The sequence below is a fragment of the Somniosus microcephalus genome, chromosome 11 (assembly GCF_052327205.1).
Source record: "Somniosus microcephalus isolate GS21.2 chromosome 11, FLI_Smic_1.0, whole genome shotgun sequence".
NCBI lineage: Eukaryota > Metazoa > Chordata > Chondrichthyes > Squaliformes > Somniosidae > Somniosus > Somniosus microcephalus.
The window spans coordinates 2,030,681-2,055,198 of record NC_140997.1 but is presented as its reverse complement, the minus strand read 5'-3'; the positions used below and the strand labels follow the sequence as shown (position 1 = coordinate 2,055,198).

At 51.4% G+C, this 24,518-nt stretch overlaps 1 protein-coding gene across 2 annotated transcripts in view; it reads right to left on the bottom strand.

The window, feature by feature from the left end:
* The window catches only part of unkl (unk like zinc finger), a 304,546-nt gene that overhangs the window by 169,044 nt on the left and 110,984 nt on the right, over positions 1 to 24,518 (bottom strand). For both annotated transcript variants that reach the window (XM_086000032.1, XM_086000033.1), the window contains exon 4: positions 23,506 to 23,639. In XM_086000032.1, the coding sequence (XP_085856158.1) occupies positions 23,506 to 23,639 (134 nt within the window). The remainder of the gene's footprint in view (positions 1 to 23,505; positions 23,640 to 24,518) is intronic.

The window sequence follows — 24,518 nt, the reverse complement described above, 5'->3', positions numbered from 1 at the left end:
CAATCTCCTGCCATGTCAGACTGCCATCCCGTCCTTCACACGTCACTATACCAATCTCCTGCCATGTCAGACTGCCATCCCATCCTTCACACATCACTATACCAATCTCCTGCCATGTCAGACTGCCATCCCATCCTTCACATTCACTATACCAATCTCCTGCCATGTCAGACTGCCATCCCACCCTTCACATTCATTATACCAATCTCCTGCCATGTCAGGCTGCCATCCCATCCTTCACATGTCACTATACCAATCTCCTGCCATGTCAGACTGCCATCCCATCCTTCACATGTCACTATACCAATCTCCTGCCATGTCAGACTGCCATCCCATCCTTCACGTCACTATACCAATCTCCTGCCATGTCAGACTGCCATCCCATCCTTCACATTCACTAGACCAATCTCCTGCCATGTCAGACTGCCAGCCCATCCTTCACATTCACTTTCCCAATCTCCTGCCATGTCAGACTGCCAGCCCATCCTTCACATTCACTAAACCAATCTCCTGCCATGTCAGACTGCCAGCCCATCCTTCACATTCACTATACCAATCTCCTGCCATGTCAGACTGCTATCCCATCCTTCACATGTCACTATACCAATCTCCTGCCATGTCAGACTGCCATCCCACCCTTCACATGCACTATACCAATCTCCTGCCATGTCAGACTGCGATCCCACCCTTCACATTCACGATACCAATCTCCTGCCATGTCAGACTGCCATCCCATCCTTCACATGTCACGATACCAATCTCCTGCCATGTCAGACTGCCATCCCATCCTTCACACGTCACTATACCAATCTCCTGCCATGTCAGACTGCCATCCCATCCTTCACACGTCACTATACCAATCTCCTGCCATGTCAGGCTGTCATCCCATCCTTCACATGTCACTATACCAATCTCCTGCCATGTCAGACTGCCATCCCATCCTTCACATTCACCATACCAATCTCCTGCCATGTCAGACTGCCATCCCATCCTTCACACGTCACTATACCAATCTCCTGCCATGTCAGGCTGCCATCCCATCCTTCACATGTCACTATACCAATCTCCTGCCATGTCAGACTGCCAGCCCATCCTTCACATTCACTATGCCAATCTCCTGCCATGTCAGGCTGCCATCCCATCCTTCACATGTCACTATACCAATCTCCTGCCATGTCAGACTGCCAGCCCATCCTTCACATTCACAATACCAATCTCCTGCCATGTCAGCCTGCCATCCCATCCTTCACATTCACTATACCAATCTCCTGCCATGTCAGACTGCCATCCCATCCTTCACATGTCACTATACCAATCTCCTGCCATGTCAGACTGCCATCCCATCCTTCACACGTCACTATACCAATCTCCTGCCATGTCAGACTGCCATCCCATCCTTCACATTCACGATACCAATCACCTGCCATGTCAGACTGCCAGCCCATCCTTCACACGTCACTATACCAATCGCCTGCCATGTCAGACTGCCAGCCCATCCTTCACATTCACTTTACCAATCTCCTGCCATGTCAGCCTGCCATCCCATCCTTCACATTCACTATACCAATCTCCTGCCATGTCAGACTGCCATCCCATCCTTCACATGTCACTATACCAATCTCCTGCCATGTCAGACTGCCAGCCCATCCTTCACACGTCACTATACCAATCTCCTGCCATGTCAGACTGCCAGCCCATCCTTCACACGTCACTACACCAATCTCTTGCAATGTCAGACTGCCATCCCATCCTTCACATGTCACTATACCAATCTCCTGCCAGGTCAGACTGCCATCCCATCCTTCACGTCACTATACCAATCTCCTGCCATGTCAGACTGCCATCCCATCCTTCACATTCACTATACCAATCTCCTGCCATGTCACACTGCCATCCCATCCTTCACATTCACTATACCAATCTCCTGCCATGTCAGACTGCCAGCCCATCCTTCACATGTCACTATACCAATCTCCTGCCATGTCAGACTGCCATCCCATCCTTCACACGTCACTATACCAATCTCCTGCCATGTCAGGCTGCCATCCCATCCTTCACATGTCACTATACCAATCTCCTGCCATGTCAGGCTGCCATCCCATCGTTCACATTCACTATACCAATCTCCTGCCATGTCAGACTGCTATCCCATCCTTCACATTCACTATACCAATCTCCTGCCATGTCAGACTGCCATCCCATCCTTCACACGTCACTATACCAATCTCCTGCCATGTCAGACTGCCATCCCATCCTTCACATTCACTATACCAATCTCCTGCCATGTCAGACTGCCATCCCACCCTTCACATTCATTATACCAATCTCCTGCCATGTCAGGCTGCCATCCCATCCTTCACATGTCACTATACCAATCTCCTGCCATGTCAGACTGCCATCCCATCCTTCACATGTCACGGTACCAATCTCCTGCCATGTCAGACTGCCATCCCATCCTTCACGTCACTATACCAATCTCCTGCCATGTCAGACTGCCATCCCATCCTTCACATTCACTAGACCAATCTCCTGCCATGTCAGACTGCCAGCCCATCCTTCACATTCACTATACCAATCTCCTGCCATGTCAGACTGCCAGCCCATCCTTCACATTCACTATACCAATCTCCTGCCATGTCAGACTGCCAGCCCATCCTTCACATTCACTATACCAATCTCCTGCCATGTCAGACTGCTATCCCATCCTTCACATGTCACTATACCAATCTCCTGCCATGTCAGACTGCCATCCCACCCTTCACATGCACGATACCAATCTCCTGCCATGTCAGACTGCGATCCCACCCTTCACATTCACTATACCAATCTCCTGCCATGTCAGACTGCCATCCCATCCTTCACATGTCACGATACCAATCTCCTGCCATGTCAGACTGCCAGCCCACCCTTCACATTCACTATACCAATCTCCTGCCATGTCAGACTGCCAGCCCATCCTTCACATGTCACTATACCAATCTCCTGCCATGTCAGACTGCCATCCCATCCTTCACACGTCACTATACCAATCTCCTGCCATGTCAGGCTGCCATCCCATCCTTCACATGTCACTATACCAATCTCCTGCCATGTCAGACTGCCAGCCCATCCTTCACATGCACTATACCAATCTCCTGCCATGTCAGCCTGCCATCCCATCCTTCACATTCACTATACCAATCTCCTGCCATGTCAGACTGCCATCCCATCCTTCACATTCACTATACCAATCTCCTGCCATGTCAGACTGCCAGCCCATCCTTCACATGTCACTATACCAATCTCCTGCCATGTCAGACTGCCATCCCATCCTTCACACGTCACTATACCAATCTCCTGCCATGTCAGGCTGCCATCCCATCCTTCACATGTCACTATACCAATCTCCTGCCATGTCAGACTGCCATCCCATCCTTCACATTCACGATACCAATCTCCTGCCATGTCAGACTGCCAGCCCATCCTTCACATGTCACTATACCAATCTGCTGCCATGTCAGACTGCCATCCCATCCTTCACATTCACTATACCAATCTCCTGCCATGTCAGACTGCCAGCCCATCCTTCACATGTCACTATACCAATCTCCTGCCATGTCAGACTGCCATCCCATCCTTCACACGTCACTATACCAATCTCCTGCCATGTCAGACTGCCAGCCCATCCTTCACATTCACTATACCAATCTCCTGCCATGTCAGACTGCCATCCCATCCTTCACATTCACTATACCAATCTCCTGCCATGTCAGACTGCCATCCCATCCTTCACACGTCACTATACCAATCTCCTGCCATGTCAGACTGCCATCCCATCCTTCACATGTCACTATACCAATCTCCTGCCATGTCAGACTGCTATCCCATCCTTCACATGTCACTATACCAATCTCCTGCCATGTCAGACTGCCATCCCACCCTTCACATGCACTATACCCATCTCCTGCCATGTCAGACTGCGATCCCACCCTTCACATTCACTATACCAATCTCCTGCCATGTCAGACTGCCATCCCATCCTTCACATTCACTATACCAATCTCCTGCCATGTCAGACTGCCAGCCCATCCTTCACATGTCACTATACCAATCTCCTGCCATGTCAGACTGCCATCCCATCCTTCACACGTCACGATACCAATCTCCTGCCATGTCAGGCTGCCATCCCATCCTTCACATGTCACTATACCAATCTCCTGCCATGTCAGACTGCCAGCCCATCCTTCACATTCACGATACCAATCTCCTGCCATGTCAGACTGCCAGCCCATCCTTCACATGTCACTATACCAATCTGCTGCCATGTCAGACTGCCATCCCATCCTTCACATTCACTATACCAATCTCCAGCCATGTCAGACTGCCAGCCCATCCTTCACATGTCACTATACCAATCTCCTGCCATGTCAGACTGCCATCCCATCCTTCACACGTCACTATACCAATCTCCTGCCATGTCAGACTGCCAGCCCATCCTTCACATTCACTATACCAATCTCCTGCCATGTCAGACTGCCATCCCATCCTTCACATTCACGATACCAATCTCCTGCCATGTCAGACTGCCATCCCATCCTTCACACGTCACTATACCAATCTCCTGCCATGTCAGACTGCCATCCCATCCTTCACACGTCACTATACCAATCTCCTGCCATGTCAGGCTGCCATCCCATCCTTCACATGTCACTATACCAATCTCCTGCCATGTCAGACTGCCAGCCCATCCTTCACATTTACAAAAGCAATCTCCTGCCATGTCAGCCTGCCATCCCATCCTTCACATTCACTCTACCAATCTCCTGCCATGTCAGACTGCCATCCCATCCTTCACATGTCACTATACCAATCTCCTGCCATGTCAGACTGCCAGCCCATCCTTCACACGTCACTATACCAATCTCCTGCCATGTCAGACTGCCAGCCCATCCTTCACACACGTCACTATACCAATCTCCTGCCATGTCAGACTGCCAGCCCATCCTTCACACGTCACTATACCAATCTCCTGCAATGTCAGACTGCCATCCCATCCTTCACATGTCACTATACCAATCTCCTGCCAGGTCAGACTGCCATCCCATCCTTCACGTCACTATACCAATCTCCTGCCATGTCAGACTGCCATCCCATCCTTCACATTCACTATACCAATCTCCTGCCATGTCAGACTGCCATCCCATCCTTCACATTCACTATACCAATCTCCTGCCATGTCAGACTGCCAGCCCATCCTTCACATGTCACTATACCAATCTCCTGCCATGTCAGACTGCCATCCCATCCTTCACATGTCACTATACCAATCTCCTGCCATGTCAGGCTGCCATCCCTTCGTTCACATTCACTATACCAATCTCCTGCCATGTCAGACTGCTATCCCATCCTTCACATTCACTATACCAATCTCCTGCCATGTCAGACTGCCATCCCATCCTTCACATTCACCATACCAATCTCCTGCCATGTCAGACTGCCAGCCCATCCTTCACACGTCACTATACCAATCTCCTGCCATGTCAGACTGCCATCCCATCCTTCACACGTCACTATACCAATCTCCTGCAATGTCAGACTGCCATCCCATCCTTCACATGTCACTTTCCCAATCTCCTGCCAGGTCAGACTGCCATCCCATCCTTCACGTCACCATACCAATCTCCTGCCATGTCAGACTGCCATCCCATCCTTCACATTCACTATACCAATCTCCTGCCATGTCAGACTGCCATCCCATCCTTCACATTCACTATACCAATCTCCTGCCATGTCAGGCTGCCATCCCATCCTTCACATTCACTGTACCAATCTCCTGCCATGTCAGACTGCCATCCCATCCTTCACGTCACTATACCAATCTCCTGCCATGTCAGACTGCCATCGCATCCTTCACATGTCACTATACCAATCTCCTGCCATGTCAGACTGCCATCCCACCCTTCACATTCGCTGTACCAATCTCCTGCCATGTCAGACTGCGATCCCACCCTTCACATTCACTATACCAATCTCCTGCCATGTCAGACTGCCATCCCATCCTTCACGTCACTATACCAACCTCCTGCCATGTCAGACTGCCATCCCATCCTTCACATTCACTATACCAATCTCCTGCCATGTCAGACTGCCAGCCCATCCTTCACATGTCACAATACCAATCTCCTGCCAGGTCAGACTGCCATCCCATCCTTCACGTCACTATACCAATCTCCTGCCATGTCAGACTGCCATCCCATCCTTCACACGTCACTATACCAATCTCCTGCCATGTCAGGCTGTCATCCCATCCTTCACATGTCACTATACCAATCTCCTGCCATGTCAGACTGCCATCCCATCCTTCACATTCACCATACCAATCTCCTGCCATGTCAGACTGCCATCCCATCCTTCACACGTCACTATACCAATCTCCTGCCATGTCAGGCTGCCATCCCATCCTTCACATGTCACTATACCAATCTCCTGCCATGTCAGACTGCCAGCCCATCCTTCACATTCACTATGCCAATCTCCTGCCATGTCAGGCTGCCATCCCATCCTTCACATGTCACTATACCAATCTCCTGCCATGTCAGACTGCCAGCCCATCCTTCACATTCACAATACCAATCTCCTGCCATGTCAGCCTGCCATCCCATCCTTCACATTCACTATACCAATCTCCTGCCATGTCAGACTGCCATCCCATCCTTCACATGTCACTATACCAATCTCCTGCCATGTCAGACTGCCATCCCATCCTTCACACGTCACTATACCAATCTCCTGCCATGTCAGACTGCCATCCCATCCTTCACATTCACTATACCAATCACCTGCCATGTCAGACTGCCAGCCCATCCTTCACACGTCACTATACCAATCGCCTGCCATGTCAGACTGCCAGCCCATCCTTCACATTCACTTTACCAATCTCCTGCCATGTCAGCCTGCCATCCCATCCTTCACATTCACTATACCAATCTCCTGCCATGTCAGACTGCCATCCCATCCTTCACATGTCACTATACCAATCTCCTGCCATGTCAGACTGCCAGCCCATCCTTCACACGTCACTATACCAATCTCCTGCCATGTCAGACTGCCAGCCCATCCTTCACACGTCACTACACCAATCTCTTGCAATGTCAGACTGCCATCCCATCCTTCACATGTCACTATACCAATCTCCTGCCAGGTCAGACTGCCATCCCATCCTTCACGTCACTATACCAATCTCCTGCCATGTCAGACTGCCATCCCATCCTTCACATTCACTATACCAATCTCCTGCCATGTCACACTGCCATCCCATCCTTCACATTCACTATACCAATCTCCTGCCATGTCAGACTGCCAGCCCATCCTTCACATGTCACTATACCAATCTCCTGCCATGTCAGACTGCCATCCCATCCTTCACACGTCACTATACCAATCTCCTGCCATGTCAGGCTGCCATCCCATCCTTCACATGTCACTATACCAATCTCCTGCCATGTCAGGCTGCCATCCCATCGTTCACATTCACTATACCAATCTCCTGCCATGTCAGACTGCTATCCCATCCTTCACATTCACTATACCAATCTCCTGCCATGTCAGACTGCCATCCCATCCTTCACACGTCACTATACCAATCTCCTGCCATGTCAGACTGCCATCCCATCCTTCACATTCACTATACCAATCTCCTGCCATGTCAGACTGCCATCCCACCCTTCACATTCATTATACCAATCTCCTGCCATGTCAGGCTGCCATCCCATCCTTCACATGTCACTATACCAATCTCCTGCCATGTCAGACTGCCATCCCATCCTTCACATGTCACGGTACCAATCTCCTGCCATGTCAGACTGCCATCCCATCCTTCACGTCACTATACCAATCTCCTGCCATGTCAGACTGCCATCCCATCCTTCACATTCACTAGACCAATCTCCTGCCATGTCAGACTGCCAGCCCATCCTTCACATTCACTATACCAATCTCCTGCCATGTCAGACTGCCAGCCCATCCTTCACATTCACTATACCAATCTCCTGCCATGTCAGACTGCCAGCCCATCCTTCACATTCACTATACCAATCTCCTGCCATGTCAGACTGCTATCCCATCCTTCACATGTCACTATACCAATCTCCTGCCATGTCAGACTGCCATCCCACCCTTCACATGCACGATACCAATCTCCTGCCATGTCAGACTGCGATCCCACCCTTCACATTCACTATACCAATCTCCTGCCATGTCAGACTGCCATCCCATCCTTCACATGTCACGATACCAATCTCCTGCCATGTCAGACTGCCAGCCCACCCTTCACATTCACTATACCAATCTCCTGCCATGTCAGCCTGCCATCCCATCCTTCACATTCACTATACCAATCTCCTGCCATGTCAGACTGCCATCCCATCCTTCACATTCACTATACCAATCTCCTGCCATGTCAGACTGCCAGCCCATCCTTCACATGTCACTATACCAATCTCCTGCCATGTCAGACTGCCATCCCATCCTTCACACGTCACTATACCAATCTCCTGCCATGTCAGGCTGCCATCCCATCCTTCACATGTCACTATACCAATCTCCTGCCATGTCAGACTGCCATCCCATCCTTCACATTCACGATACCAATCTCCTGCCATGTCAGACTGCCAGCCCATCCTTCACATGTCACTATACCAATCTGCTGCCATGTCAGACTGCCATCCCATCCTTCACATTCACTATACCAATCTCCTGCCATGTCAGACTGCCAGCCCATCCTTCACATGTCACTATACCAATCTCCTGCCATGTCAGACTGCCATCCCATCCTTCACACGTCACTATACCAATCTCCTGCCATGTCAGACTGCCAGCCCATCCTTCACATTCACTATACCAATCTCCTGCCATGTCAGACTGCCATCCCATCCTTCACATTCACTATACCAATCTCCTGCCATGTCAGACTGCCATCCCATCCTTCACACGTCACTATACCAATCTCCTGCCATGTCAGACTGCCATCCCATCCTTCACATGTCACTATACCAATCTCCTGCCATGTCAGACTGCTATCCCATCCTTCACATGTCACTATACCAATCTCCTGCCATGTCAGACTGCCATCCCACCCTTCACATGCACTATACCCATCTCCTGCCATGTCAGACTGCGATCCCACCCTTCACATTCACTATACCAATCTCCTGCCATGTCAGACTGCCATCCCATCCTTCACATTCACTATACCAATCTCCTGCCATGTCAGACTGCCAGCCCATCCTTCACATGTCACTATACCAATCTCCTGCCATGTCAGACTGCCATCCCATCCTTCACACGTCACGATACCAATCTCCTGCCATGTCAGGCTGCCATCCCATCCTTCACATGTCACTATACCAATCTCCTGCCATGTCAGACTGCCAGCCCATCCTTCACATTCACGATACCAATCTCCTGCCATGTCAGACTGCCAGCCCATCCTTCACATGTCACTATACCAATCTGCTGCCATGTCAGACTGCCATCCCATCCTTCACATTCACTATACCAATCTCCAGCCATGTCAGACTGCCAGCCCATCCTTCACATGTCACTATACCAATCTCCTGCCATGTCAGACTGCCATCCCATCCTTCACACGTCACTATACCAATCTCCTGCCATGTCAGACTGCCAGCCCATCCTTCACATTCACTATACCAATCTCCTGCCATGTCAGACTGCCATCCCATCCTTCACATTCACGATACCAATCTCCTGCCATGTCAGACTGCCATCCCATCCTTCACACGTCACTATACCAATCTCCTGCCATGTCAGACTGCCATCCCATCCTTCACACGTCACTATACCAATCTCCTGCCATGTCAGGCTGCCATCCCATCCTTCACATGTCACTATACCAATCTCCTGCCATGTCAGACTGCCAGCCCATCCTTCACATTTACAAAAGCAATCTCCTGCCATGTCAGCCTGCCATCCCATCCTTCACATTCACTCTACCAATCTCCTGCCATGTCAGACTGCCATCCCATCCTTCACATGTCACTATACCAATCTCCTGCCATGTCAGACTGCCAGCCCATCCTTCACACGTCACTATACCAATCTCCTGCCATGTCAGACTGCCAGCCCATCCTTCACACACGTCACTATACCAATCTCCTGCCATGTCAGACTGCCAGCCCATCCTTCACACGTCACTATACCAATCTCCTGCAATGTCAGACTGCCATCCCATCCTTCACATGTCACTATACCAATCTCCTGCCAGGTCAGACTGCCATCCCATCCTTCACGTCACTATACCAATCTCCTGCCATGTCAGACTGCCATCCCATCCTTCACATTCACTATACCAATCTCCTGCCATGTCAGACTGCCATCCCATCCTTCACATTCACTATACCAATCTCCTGCCATGTCAGACTGCCAGCCCATCCTTCACATGTCACTATACCAATCTCCTGCCATGTCAGACTGCCATCCCATCCTTCACATGTCACTATACCAATCTCCTGCCATGTCAGGCTGCCATCCCTTCGTTCACATTCACTATACCAATCTCCTGCCATGTCAGACTGCTATCCCATCCTTCACATTCACTATACCAATCTCCTGCCATGTCAGACTGCCATCCCATCCTTCACATTCACCATACCAATCTCCTGCCATGTCAGACTGCCAGCCCATCCTTCACACGTCACTATACCAATCTCCTGCCATGTCAGACTGCCATCCCATCCTTCACACGTCACTATACCAATCTCCTGCAATGTCAGACTGCCATCCCATCCTTCACATGTCACTTTCCCAATCTCCTGCCAGGTCAGACTGCCATCCCATCCTTCACGTCACCATACCAATCTCCTGCCATGTCAGACTGCCATCCCATCCTTCACATTCACTATACCAATCTCCTGCCATGTCAGACTGCCATCCCATCCTTCACATTCACTATACCAATCTCCTGCCATGTCAGGCTGCCATCCCATCCTTCACATTCACTGTACCAATCTCCTGCCATGTCAGACTGCCATCCCATCCTTCACGTCACTATACCAATCTCCTGCCATGTCAGACTGCCATCGCATCCTTCACATGTCACTATACCAATCTCCTGCCATGTCAGACTGCCATCCCACCCTTCACATTCGCTGTACCAATCTCCTGCCATGTCAGACTGCGATCCCACCCTTCACATTCACTATACCAATCTCCTGCCATGTCAGACTGCCATCCCATCCTTCACGTCACTATACCAACCTCCTGCCATGTCAGACTGCCATCCCATCCTTCACATTCACTATACCAATCTCCTGCCATGTCAGACTGCCAGCCCATCCTTCACATGTCACAATACCAATCTCCTGCCAGGTCAGACTGCCATCCCATCCTTCACGTCACTATACCAATCTCCTGCCATGTCAGACTGCCATCCCATCCTTCACATTCACTATACCAATCTCCTGCCATGTCAGACTGCCAGCCCATCCTTCACATGTCACTATACCAATCTCCTGCCATGTCAGACTGCCATCCCATCCTTCACACGTCACTATACCAATCTCCTGCCATGTCAGGCTGCCATCCCATCCTTCACATGTCACTATACCAATCTCCTGCCATGTCAGGCTGCCATCCCATCGTTCACATTCACTATACCAATCTCCTGCCATGTCAGACTGCCATCCCATCCTTCACACGTCACTATACCAATCTCCTGCCATGTCAGGCTGCCATCCCATCCTTCACATGTCACTATACCAATCTCCTGCCATGTCAGGCTGCCATCCCATCGTTCACATTCACTATACCAATCTCCTGCCATGTCAGACTGCTATCCCATCCTTCACATTCACTATACCAATCTCCTGCCATGTCAGACTGCCATCCCATCCTTCACATGTCACTATACCAATCTCCTGCCATGTCAGGCTGCCATCCCATCCTTCACGTCACTACACCAATCTCCTGCCATGTCAGACTGCCATCCCATCCTTCACATTCACTATACCAATCTCCTGCCATGTCAGACTGCCATCCCACCCTTCACATTCATTATACCAATCTCCTGCCATGTCAGGCTGCCATCCCATCCTTCACATGTCACTATACCAATCTCCTGCCATGTCAGACTGCCATCCCATCCTTCACACGTCACTATACCAATCTCCTGCCATGTCAGACTGCCATCCCATCCTTCACATTCACGATACCAATCTCCTGCCATGTCAGACTGCCAGCCCATCCTTCACATGTCACTATACCAATCTGCTGCCATGTCAGACTGCCATCCCATCCTTCACATTCACTATACCAATCTCCTGCCATGTCAGACTGCCAGCCCATCCTTCACATGTCACTATACCAATCTCCTGCCATGTCAGACTGCCATCCCATCCTTCACACGTCACTCTACCAATCTCCTGCCATGTCAGACTGCCAGCCCATCCTTCACATTCACTATACCAATCTCCTGCCATGTCAGACTGCCATCCCATCCTTCACATTCACTATACCAATCTCCTGCCATGTCAGACTGCCATCCCATCCTTCACACGTCACTATACCAATCTCCTGCCATGTCAGACTGCCATCCCATCCTTCACACGTCACTATACCAATCTCCTGCCATGTCAGGCTGCCATCCCATCCTTCACATGTCACTATACCAATCTCCTGCCATGTCAGACTGCCAGCCCATCCTTCACATTCACAATACCAATCTCCTGCCATGTCAGCCTGCCATCCCATCCTTCACATGTCACTATACCAATCTCCTGCCATGTCAGACTGCCATCCCATCCTTCACACGTCACTATACCAATCTCCTGCCATGTCAGACTGCCATCCCATCCTTCACATTCACTTTCCCAATCACCTGCCATGTCAGACTGCCAGCCCATCCTTCACACGTCCCTATACCAATCGCCTGCCATGTCAGACTGCCAGCCCATCCTTCACATTCACTATACCAATCTCCTGCCATGTCAGCCTGCCATCCCATCCTTCACATTCACTATACCAATCTCCTGCCATGTCAGACTGCCATCCCATCCTTCACATGTCACTATACCAATCTCCTGCCATGTCAGACTGCCAGCCCATCCTTCACACGTCACTATACCAATCTCCTGCCATGTCAGACTGCCAGCCCATCCTTCACACGTCACTATACCAATCTCCTGCCATGTCAGATTGCCAGCCCATCCTTCACACGTCACTATACCAATCTCCTGCAATGTCAGACTGCCATCCCATCCTTCACATGTCACTATACCAATCTCCTGCCAGGTCAGACTGCCATCCCATCCTTCACGTCACTATACCAATCTCCTGCCATGTCAGACTGCCATCCCATCCTTCACATTCACTATACCAATCTCCTGCCATGTCAGACTGCCATCCCATCCTTCACATTCACTATACCAATCTCCTGCCATGTCAGACTGCCAGCCCATCCTTCACATGTCACTATACCAATCTCCTGCCATGTCAGACTGCCATCCCATCCTTCACATGTCACTATACCAATCTCCTGCCATGTCAGGCTGCCATCCCATCGTTCACATTCACTATACCAATCTCCTGCCATGTCAGACTGCTATCCCATCCTTCACATTCACTATACCAATCTCCTGCCATGTCAGACTGCCATCCCATCCTTCACATTCACCATACCAATCTCCTGCCATGTCAGACTGCCAGCCCATCCTTCACACGTCACTATACCAATCTCCTGCCATGTCAGACTGCCATCCCATCCTTCACACGTCACTATACCAATCTCCTGCAATGTCAGACTGCCATCCCATCCTTCACATGTCACTTTCCCAATCTCCTGCCAGGTCAGACTGCCATCCCATCCTTCACGTCACTATACCAATCTCCTGCCATGTCAGACTGCCATCCCATCCTTCACATTCACTATACCAATCTCCTGCCATGTCAGACTGCCATCCCATCCTTCACATTCACTATACCAATCTCCTGCCATATCAGGCTGCCATCCCATCCTTCACATTCACTGTACCAATCTCCTGCCATGTCAGACTACCAGCCCATCCTTCACATGTCACTATACTAATCTCCTGCCATGTCAGACGGCCATCCCATCCTTCACATGTCACTATACCAATCTCCTGCCATGTCAGACTGCCATCCCATCCTTCACATTCACTATACCAATCTCCTGCCATGTCAGACTGCCATCCCATCCTTCACGTCACTATACCAATCTCCTGCCATGTCAGACTGCCATCCCATCCTTCACATGTCACTATACCAATCTCCTGCCATGTCAGACTGCCATCCCACCCTTCACATTCACTATACCAATCTCCTGCCATGTCAGACTGCCATCCCATCCTTCACGTCACTATACCAATCTCCTGCCATGTCAGACTGCCATCCCATCCTTCACCTTCACTATACCAATCTCCTGCCATGTCAGACTGCCATCCCATCCTTCACATGTCACTATACCAATCTCCTGCCATGTCAGACTGCCATCCCATCCTTCACATGTCACTATACCCATCTCCTGCCATGTCAGACTGCCATCCCATCCTTCACATGTCACTATACCAATCTCCTGCCATGTCAGACTGCCATCCCATCCTTCACACGTCACTATACCAATCTCCTGCCATGTCTGACTGCCATCCCATCCTTAACATGTCACTTTTCCAATCTCCTGCCATGTCAGGCTGCCATCCCATCCTTCACATTCACTACACCAATCTCCTGCCATGTCAGACTGCCATCCCATCCTTCACACGTCACTATACCAATCTCCTGCCATGTCAGACTGCCATCCCATCCTTCACCTTCACTATACCAATCTCCTGCCATGTCAGACTGCCATCCCATCCTTCACATGTCACTATACCAATCTCCTGCCATGTCAGACTGCCATCCCATCCTTCACATGTCACTATACCCATCTCCTGCCATGTCAGACTGCCATCCCATCCTTCACATGTCACTATACCAATCTCCTGCCATGTCAGACTGCCATCCCATCCTTCACACGTCACTATACCAATCTCCTGCCATGTCTGACTGCCATCCCATCCTTCACATGTCACTATACCAATCTCCTGCCATGTCAGTCTGCCATCCCATCCTTCACATTCACTACACCAATCTCCTGCCATGTCAGGCTGCCATCCCATCCTTCACATTCACTACACCAATCTCCTGCCATGTCAGACTGCCATCCCATCCTTCACATGTCACTGTACCAATCTCCTGCCATGTCAGACTGCCATCCCATCCTTCACATGTCACTATACCCATCTCCTGCCATGTCAGACTGCCATCCCATCCTTCACATGTCACTATACCAATCTCCTGCCATGTCAGACTGCCATCCCATCCTTCACACGTCACTATACCAATCTCCTGCCATGTCTGACTGCCATCCCATCCTTCACATTCACTACACCAATCTCCTGCCATGTCAGGCTGCCATCCCATCCTTCACATTCACTACACCAATCTCCTGCCATGTCAGACTGCCATCCCATCCTTCACACGTCACTATACCAATCTCCTGCCATGTCAGACTGCCATCCCATCCTTCACATGTCAGTATACCAATCTCCTGCCATGTCAGGCTGCCATCCCATCCTTCACATTCACTATACCAATCTCCTGCCATGTCAGACTGCCATCCCATCCTTCACCTTCACTATACCAATCTCCTGCCATGTCAGACTGCCATCCCATCCTTCACATGTCAGTATACCAATCTCCTGCCATGTCAGACTGCCATCCCATCCTTCACACGTCACTATACCAATCTCCTGCCATGTCAGGCTGCCATCCCACCCTTCACATGTCAGTATACCAATCTCCTGCCATGTCAGACTGCCATCCCATCCTTCACACGTCACTATACCAATCTCCTGCCATGTCAGGCTGCCATCCCACCCTTCACATTCACTATACCAATCTTCTGCCACGTCTGACTGTCATCCCATCTACTGTTTCAACTGACTTGTAGCAGTTGTAAATAAGATAGAGAAGGTGCAGGTCCACACCCCCTTATCCGAAACCCTTGGGGCCAGATGTGTTTTGGAATTCGGAATTTTTCGGATTTCAGAACGGTATTACGGGAACACCCTAGCAGGGGTCTGGGCAGCACCCCGTAAGCAAACACATTCATATTTCTGCAGCGAACCTTATGAATATTCACACTGAGTGGGATAAATAAAGACTATAAATAGTATTACAGTTTATTTGTACACTCAAAATCACAAAATCACAACAAATATCAGCGAGCAGCAGACGCACGTGTGACTGGTAGCAGCGCGGAGACACAACTGACGCCTCACACCTGCGTGGGTCAAGCATCGGCTGCGTCGGGTCATGTTTGACGCTACTTGGGTCATGTCGTGCACACGAGTGATGCTCCACTTAAAAACTTTTGGTTTTCAGAGCTTTCCGAAATTTGGAATTGCGGATAAAGGGGTTGTGGACCTGTCCAAAGTTTGTTTAGTATTATGGAACTATCCCATTTAATCATGTTAGCATTCTTGCTGAACTGAACTATCCAGCAGGTGGCAGTGTTTACTGATTGTACCATTAAACACAAAGATGCTGCCACAATCTACTTCACATCTTCTTCAGTCTCACCGATCTCTGAAAGGAGCGAGGCTGTACTATTTCACCTTCAAGAGATGTTCTATATATGGGACCAACTCCCAAATAAAGTGATCGAGTTCACATTTGAAAACCATTATTTTTCTTTCCCTCCCCAATGTTTCCTCCTCCTCTCCGGAAAGTGCCGACTCCTTGCTGCCTGGTTCCGTGGGCACTGGCTGGCTCCCTCAGCTGTCGCACAAAAGTAGACACTATTCACCCGTGTGCTTCAACAGTGAGCAATGAGGCTGTTCAACTGCAGGCTCATCACAGCAGAGCCTCATCCATTCCTAACTCGACACCACATGCCGCTACTTCTGCTAAGGATAGGTAGGGGAGTTAGAATTGGCCTCGGCTCCACTACCCACTTTGCCCCAGCAGTGACCAGGCAACTCGGCACAGACCGGTCGGCAATCAGACCCGACACCTTCGGGCTCAGCTACGTTTTGCTTCGCTCCGAGCCATCAGAATAGCCCAAGATCTCGCTCCAACATTGCAAGTCATCCTGCGTGGATCCGTCGACGCCTAGTAGATTCTCAGAAGAGACCAAAAAGCTGATGATCCCCAATTTAGCACCACTTCATCCCAGACTTCTTCAGTGAAGGAGCAATTAACTCTTGCAATAGTTTCAAATTAAGATTCAAAGTTTCAAATGCAATTACTTTGTGAAATTGTTAATTTCACAGTCTTCAAATTGCGGCTCCAAGAAACAGTTTTTTTTTTAAATTGCTGTTACAATCAGTGATTTGCCGAACCAATGAAGCATGCTCTCTAATTCCACATTTTAATAAAAAAATTACTCCACAGTGATGTCAAACTGATGCGGGCAGGAAACATTTGGAAGTATGTGTTACTGCCCCCCGTTTATTTCATTCTCAGGATGTGGGGGTTACTGGCAAGGCCGGCATTTATTGCCCATTCCTCGTTGCCCTGAGATGTTAACGGAGTGGTTTGCTGGGCCACTTCAGAGGGCAGCCGAGAGTCATCCCCTGGTGTGGGACTGGTGTCACATACAGCCGAGAGTCATCCCCTGGTGTGGGGCTGGTGTCACATACAGCCGAGAGTCATCCCCTGGTGTGGGGCTGGTGTCACACACAGCTGAGAGTCATCCCCTGGTGTGGGACTGGTGTCACATACAGCCGAGAGTCATCCCCTGGTGTGGGGCTGGTGTCACATACAGCCGAGAGTCATCCCCTGGTGTGGGGCTGGTGTCACATACAGCCGAGAGTCATCCCCTGGTGTGGGACTGGTGTCACATACAGCCGAGAGTCATCCCCTGGTGTGGGACTGGTGTCACACACAGCCGAGAGTCATCCCCTGGTGTGGGGCTGGTGTCACATACAGCCGAGAGTCATCCCCTGGTGTGGGACTGGTGTCACATACAGCCGAGAGTCATCCCCTGGTGTGGGACTGGTGTCACATACAGCCGAGAGTCATCCCCTGGTGTGGGACTGGTGTCACATACAGCTGAGAGTCATCCCCTGGTGTGGGACTGGTGTCACACACAGCCGAGAGTCATCCCCTGGTGTGGGACTGGTGTCACATACAGCCGAGAGTCATCCCCTGGTGTGGGACTGGTGTCACATACAGCCGAGAGTCATCCCCTGGTGTGGGACTGGTGTCACATACAGCCGAGAGTCATCCCCTGGTGTGGGACTGGTGTCACATACAGCCGAGAGTCATCCCCTGGTGTGGGACTGGTGTCACATACAGCCGAGAGTCATCCCCTGGTGTGGGACTGGTGTCACATACAGCCGAGAGTCATCCCCTGGTGTGGGACTGGTGTCACACACAGCCGAGAGTCATCCCCTGGTGTGGGACTGGTGTCACATACAGCCGAGAGTCATCCCCTGGTGTGGGACTGGTGTCACATACAGCGGAGAGTCATCCCCTGGTGTGGGACTGGTGTCACATACAGCCGAGAGTCATCCCCTGGTGTGGGACTGGTGTCACATACAGCCGAGAGTCATCCCCTGGTGTGGGACTGGTGTCACATACAGCCGAGAGTCATCCCCTGGTGTGGGACTGGTGTCACATACAGCCGAGAGTCATCCCCTGGTGTGGGGCTGGTGTCACATACAGCCGAGAGTCATCCCCTGGTGTGGGACTGGTGTCACATACAGCCGAGAGTCATCCCCTGGTGTGGGACTGGTGTCACATACAGCCGAGAGTCATCCCCTGGTGTGGGACTGGTGTCACATACAGCCGAGAGTCATCCCCTGGTGTGGGACTGGTGTCACATACAGCTGAGAGTCATCCCCTGGTGTGGGACTGGTGTCACATACAGCCGAGAGTCATCCCCTGGTGTGGGACTGGTGTCACATACAGCCGAGAGTCATCCCCTGGTGTGGGACTGGTGTCACATACAGCCGAGAGTCATCCCCTGGTGTGGGACTGGTGTCACATACAGCCGAGAGTCATCCCCTGGTGTGGGGCTGGTGTCACATACAGCCGAGAGTCATCCCCTGGTGTGGGACTGGTGTCACATACAGCCGAGAGTCATCCCCTGGTGTGGGACTGGTGTCACATACAGCCGAGAGTCATCCCCTGGTGTGGGACTGGTGTCACATACAGCCGAGAGTCATCCCCTGGTGTGGGACCGGTGTCACATACAGCGGAGAGTCATCCCCTGGTGTGGGACTGGTGTCACACACAGCTGAGAGTCATCCCCTGGTGTGGGACTGGTGTCACATACAGCCGAGAGTCATCCCCTGGTGTGGGACTGGTGTCACATACAGCCGAGAGTCATCCCCTGGTGTGGGACTGGTGTCACATACAGCCGAGAGTCATACCCTGGTGTGGGACTGGTGTCACACACAGCCGAGAGTCATCCCCTGGTGTGGGACTGGTGTCACACACAGCCGAGAGTCATCCCCTGGTGTGGGGCTGGTGTCACATACAGCGGAGAGTCATCCCCTGGTGTGGGACTGGTGTCACATACAGCCGAGAGTCATCCCCTGGTGTGGGACTGGTGTCACACACAGCCGAGAGTCATCCCCTGGTGTGGGGCTGGTGTCACATACAGCGGAGAGTCATCCCCTGGTGTGGGGCTGGTGTCACATACAGCGGAGAGTCATCCCCTGGTGTGGGACTGGTGTCACATACAGCCGAGAGTCATCCCCTGGTGTGGGACTGGTGTCACATACAGCCGAGAGTCATCCCCTGGTGTGGGACTGGTGTCACATACAGCCGAGAGTCATCCCCTGGTGTGGGGCTGGTATCACATACAGCCGATAGTCATCCCCTGGTGTGGGACTGGTGTCACATACAGCCGAGAGTCATCCCCTGGTGTGGGACTGGTGTCACATACAGCCGAGAGTCATCCCCTGGTGTGGGACTGGTGTCACATACAGCCGAGAGTCATCCCCTGGTGTGGGACTGGTGTCACATACAGCCGAGAGTCATCCCCTGGTGTGGGACTGGTGTCACATACAGCCGAGAGTCATCCCCTGGTGTGGGACTGGTGTCACATACAGCGGAGAGTCATCCCCTGGTGTGGGACTGGTGTCACACACAGCTGAGAGTCATCCCCTGGTGTGGGACTGGTGTCACATACAGCCGAGAGTCATCCCCTGGTGTGGGACTGGTGTCACATACAGCCGAGAGTCATCCCCTGGTGTGGGACTGGTGTCACATACAGCCGAGAGTCATACCCTGGTGTGGGACTGGTGTCACACACAGCCGAGAGTCATCCCCTGGTGTGGGACTGGTGTCACACACAGCCGAGAGTCATCCCCTGGTGTGGGGCTGGTGTCACATACAGCGGAGAGTCATCCCCTGGTGTGGGACTGGTGTCACATACAGCCGAGAGTCATCCCCTGGTGTGGGACTGGTGTCACACACAGCCGAGAGTCATCCCCTGGTGTGGGGCTGGTGTCACATACAGCGGAGAGTCATCCCCTGGTGTGGGGCTGGTGTCACATACAGCGGAGAGTCATCCCCTGGTGTGGGACTGGTGTCACATACAGCCGAGAGTCATCCCCTGGTGTGGGACTGGTGTCACATACAGCCGAGAGTCATCCCCTGGTGTGGGACTGGTGTCACATACAGCGGAGAGTCATCCCCTGGTGTGGGACTGGTGTCACACACAGCTGAGAGTCATCCCCTGGTGTGGGACTGGTGTCACATACAGCCGAGAGTCATCCCCTGGTGTGGGACTGGTGTCACATACAGCCGAGAGTCATCCCCTGGTGTGGGACTGGTGTCACATACAGCCGAGAGTCATACCCTGGTGTGGGACTGGTGTCACACACAGCCGAGAGTCATCCCCTGGTGTGGGACTGGTGTCACACACAGCCGAGAGTCATCCCCTGGTGTGGGGCTGGTGTCACATACAGCGGAGAGTCATCCCCTGGTGTGGGACTGGTGTCACATACAGCCGAGAGTCATCCCCTGGTGTGGGACTGGTGTCACACACAGCCGAGAGTCATCCCCTGGTGTGGGGCTGGTGTCACATACAGCGGAGAGTCATCCCCTGGTGTGGGACTGGTGTCACACACAGCCGAGAGTCATCCCCTGGTGTGGGGCTGGTGTCACATACAGCGGAGAGTCATCCCCTGGTGTGGGACTGGTGTCACATACAGCCGAGAGTCATCCCCTGGTGTGGGACTGGTGTCACATACAGCCGAGAGTCATCCCCTGGTGTGGGACTGGTGTCACATACAGCCGAGAGTCATCCCCTGGTGTGGGACTGGTGTCACACACAGCTGAGAGTCATCCCCTGGTGTGGGACTGGTGTCACATACAGCTGAGAGTCATCCCCTGCTGTGGGACTGGTGTCACACACAGCTGAGAGTCATCCCCTGGTGTGGGACTGGTGTCACACACAGCTGAGAGTCATCCCCTGGTGTGGGACTGGTGTCACATACAGCTGAGAGTCATCCCCTGGTGTGGGACTGGTGTCACATACAGCTGAGAGTCATCCCGTGGTGTGGGACTGGTGTCACATACAGCCGAGAGTCATCCCCTGGTGTGGGACTGGTGTCACACACAGCTGAGAGTCATCCCCTGGTGTGGGACTGGTGTCACATACAGCCGAGAGTCATCCCCTGGTGTGGGACTGGTGTCACATACAGCTGAGAGTCATCCCCTGGTGTGGGACTGGTGTCACACACAGCTGAGAGTCATCCCCTGGTGTGGGACTGGTGTCACATACAGCTGAGAGTCATACCCTGGTGTGGGACTGGTGTCACATACAGCGGAGAGTCATCCCCTGGTGTGGGACTGGTGTCACATACAGCTGAGAGTCATCCCCTGGTGTGGGACTGGTGTCACATACAGCTGAGAGTCATCCCCTGGTGTGGGACTGGTGTCACACACAGCTGAGAGTCATCCCCTGGTGTGGGACTGGTGTCACATACAGCTGAGAGTCATCCCCTGGTGTGGGACTGGTGTCACATACAGCTGAGAGTCATCCCCTAGTGTGGGGCTGGTGTCACATACAGCCGAGAGTCATCCCCTGGTGTGGGACTGGTGTCACATACAGCGGAGAGTCATCCCCTGGTGTGGGACTGGTGTCACATACAGCGGAGAGTCATCCCCTGGTGTGGGACTGGTGTCACATACAGCTGAGAGTCATACCCTGGTGTGGGACTGGTGTCACATACAGCGGAGAGTCATCCCCTGGTGTGGGACTGGTGTCACATACAGCTGAGAGTCATACCCTGGTGTGGGACTGGTGTCACATACAGCCGAGAGTCATCCCCTGGTGTGGGACTGGTGTCACATACAGCTGAGAGTCATCCCCTGGTGTGGGACTGGTGTCACATACAGCCGAGAGTCATCCCCTGGTGTGGGACTGGTGTCACACACAGCTGAGAGTCATCCCCTGGTGTGGGACTGGTGTCACACACAGCCGAGAGTCATCCCCTGGTGTGGGACTGGTGTCACATACAGCTGAGAGTCATCCCCTGGTGTGGGGCTGGTGTCACATACAGCGGAGAGTCATCCCCTGGTGTGGGACTGGTGTCACATACAGCCGAGAGTCATCCCCTGGTGTGGGACTGGTGTCACATACAGCGGAGAGTCATCCCCTGGTGTGGGACTGGTGTCACACACAGCTGAGAGTCATCCCCTGGTGTGGGACTGGTGTCACATACAGCCGAGAGTCATCCCCTGGTGTGGGGCTGGTGTCACATACAGCGGAGAGTCATCCCCTGGTGTGGGACTGGTGTCACATACAGCCGAGAGTCATCCCCTGGTGTGGGACTGGTGTCACATACAGCTGAGAGTCATCCCCTGGTGTGGGACTGGTGTCACATACAGCGGAGAGTCATCCCCTGGTGTGGGACTGGTGTCACATACAGCCGAGAGTCATCCCCTGGTGTGGGACTGGTGTCACACACAGCTGAGAGTCATCCCCTGGTGTGGGACTGGTGTCACATACAGGCCAGACCGGGTCGGAGCAGCAGGCTTCCTGTTCTAAAATCACATTAGTGAACCAGTTGGGTTTTTAATGACAATCCGACAGCTTCATGGTCACTTTTACTGAGACCAGCTTTTTATGCCAGGTTATTTATTTTTTTATTAACTGAATTTAAATTCACAACGTGTCACAATGGGATTTGAACAAAAATTCTCTGGATTATTTGTTAAAGCCTCTGAATTACTCATTCCGTAACATAACCACTACACTACCGCAGCCGTATTGGTGAAGTGCTTTGAGATGTTTTGATGCGACAGGGCACTATACAATTTGAATTGTTCTGTTATTACACAAGGAGCTGAACAGTTGAATAAACAAAGCTACTGAATTAATGGAATGCAACGAGAAAAAAAGCCATGGCACCCAGCAATTAAAAATTTCCCAAGTTTAAAGTGACATTTCATAAATACTCCCAACACAGATAGTTCATTCGCTTTCCTTACCCTGCCATCTCGGATCCTCAGACAGTGTTTTTTCTATCATGGCTTGACTAGCCAGCACGCCTGGCTGTAGATCAGGAAGGCCCTCTCCTGCCCCGAGCTGGCCATTCTGTAATGCTTCCTGTGCTTGGAGTTCCCTACAAAAGAAAATGGTTCTTTAAACAATGGGTTGTGAGATTGTAAGAAGAAGCTCAGACACATACATCAGCTACTGGACTGATCTCAACTGGGAGTACCTGGTCTATGCAGACTTCTTCATTTCAATGGGAAAAAGAACAGCAGACACAAAGTGTGACAATTATGAATGTAATCCTGCCATTTCGTGAGGCAGACTGGAATTCTCTCCCCTCCTCCAGGATACTTAAAATGCCAGTACAGCAATCCCCTCTGACATTAAACTGAAGGACTGCTCCAGCAAGCAGAACTCCAGCGAGAAGCAAAGAATGATTCTACAACTTCCAAAATACAGCATTTAAAAATTGATCACACTATCGGCTGGCTTTCAACCGTTTCTCGCCTAAACTCTACTCTGCTGTTCATTTAACTTTTACCATCCACACACCATTTCACAACCAAGAGAACGGGCACAGGACTTGCTGCTGGACTCCGACCAAAAGAAGAGAGTTCTTTAAACAATGGGTTGTGAGATTTTAAGAAGGTGCTCCGGACCTGCAGGCGAGCAACCTGATGTGACGGCTCACTGATTGTCCTACATTTGGGGTAAATACCTCGATTTCATTCAGTCTCTTCTTTAACAGAATGAAACACACACTGGACCTGGAAGAACAGTGATCAGAAATGTACTAAATAGGCAACTGTGGACATGAACCCACATTATACCACTCCATTGTTTTACCCAAAGATCAGGAGTTGTGTTTTAGTAGGACAGGATCACTCACCATCTGCTGTAGCAGTGTAAGCATCGAGCCTTCATTAAGGACTCAGTCCCAAGTAACATAATGCTCAAGGCAACTCGGCAATGTCCCCAACAACTGGCTCCACGCGGCAAAGGACCG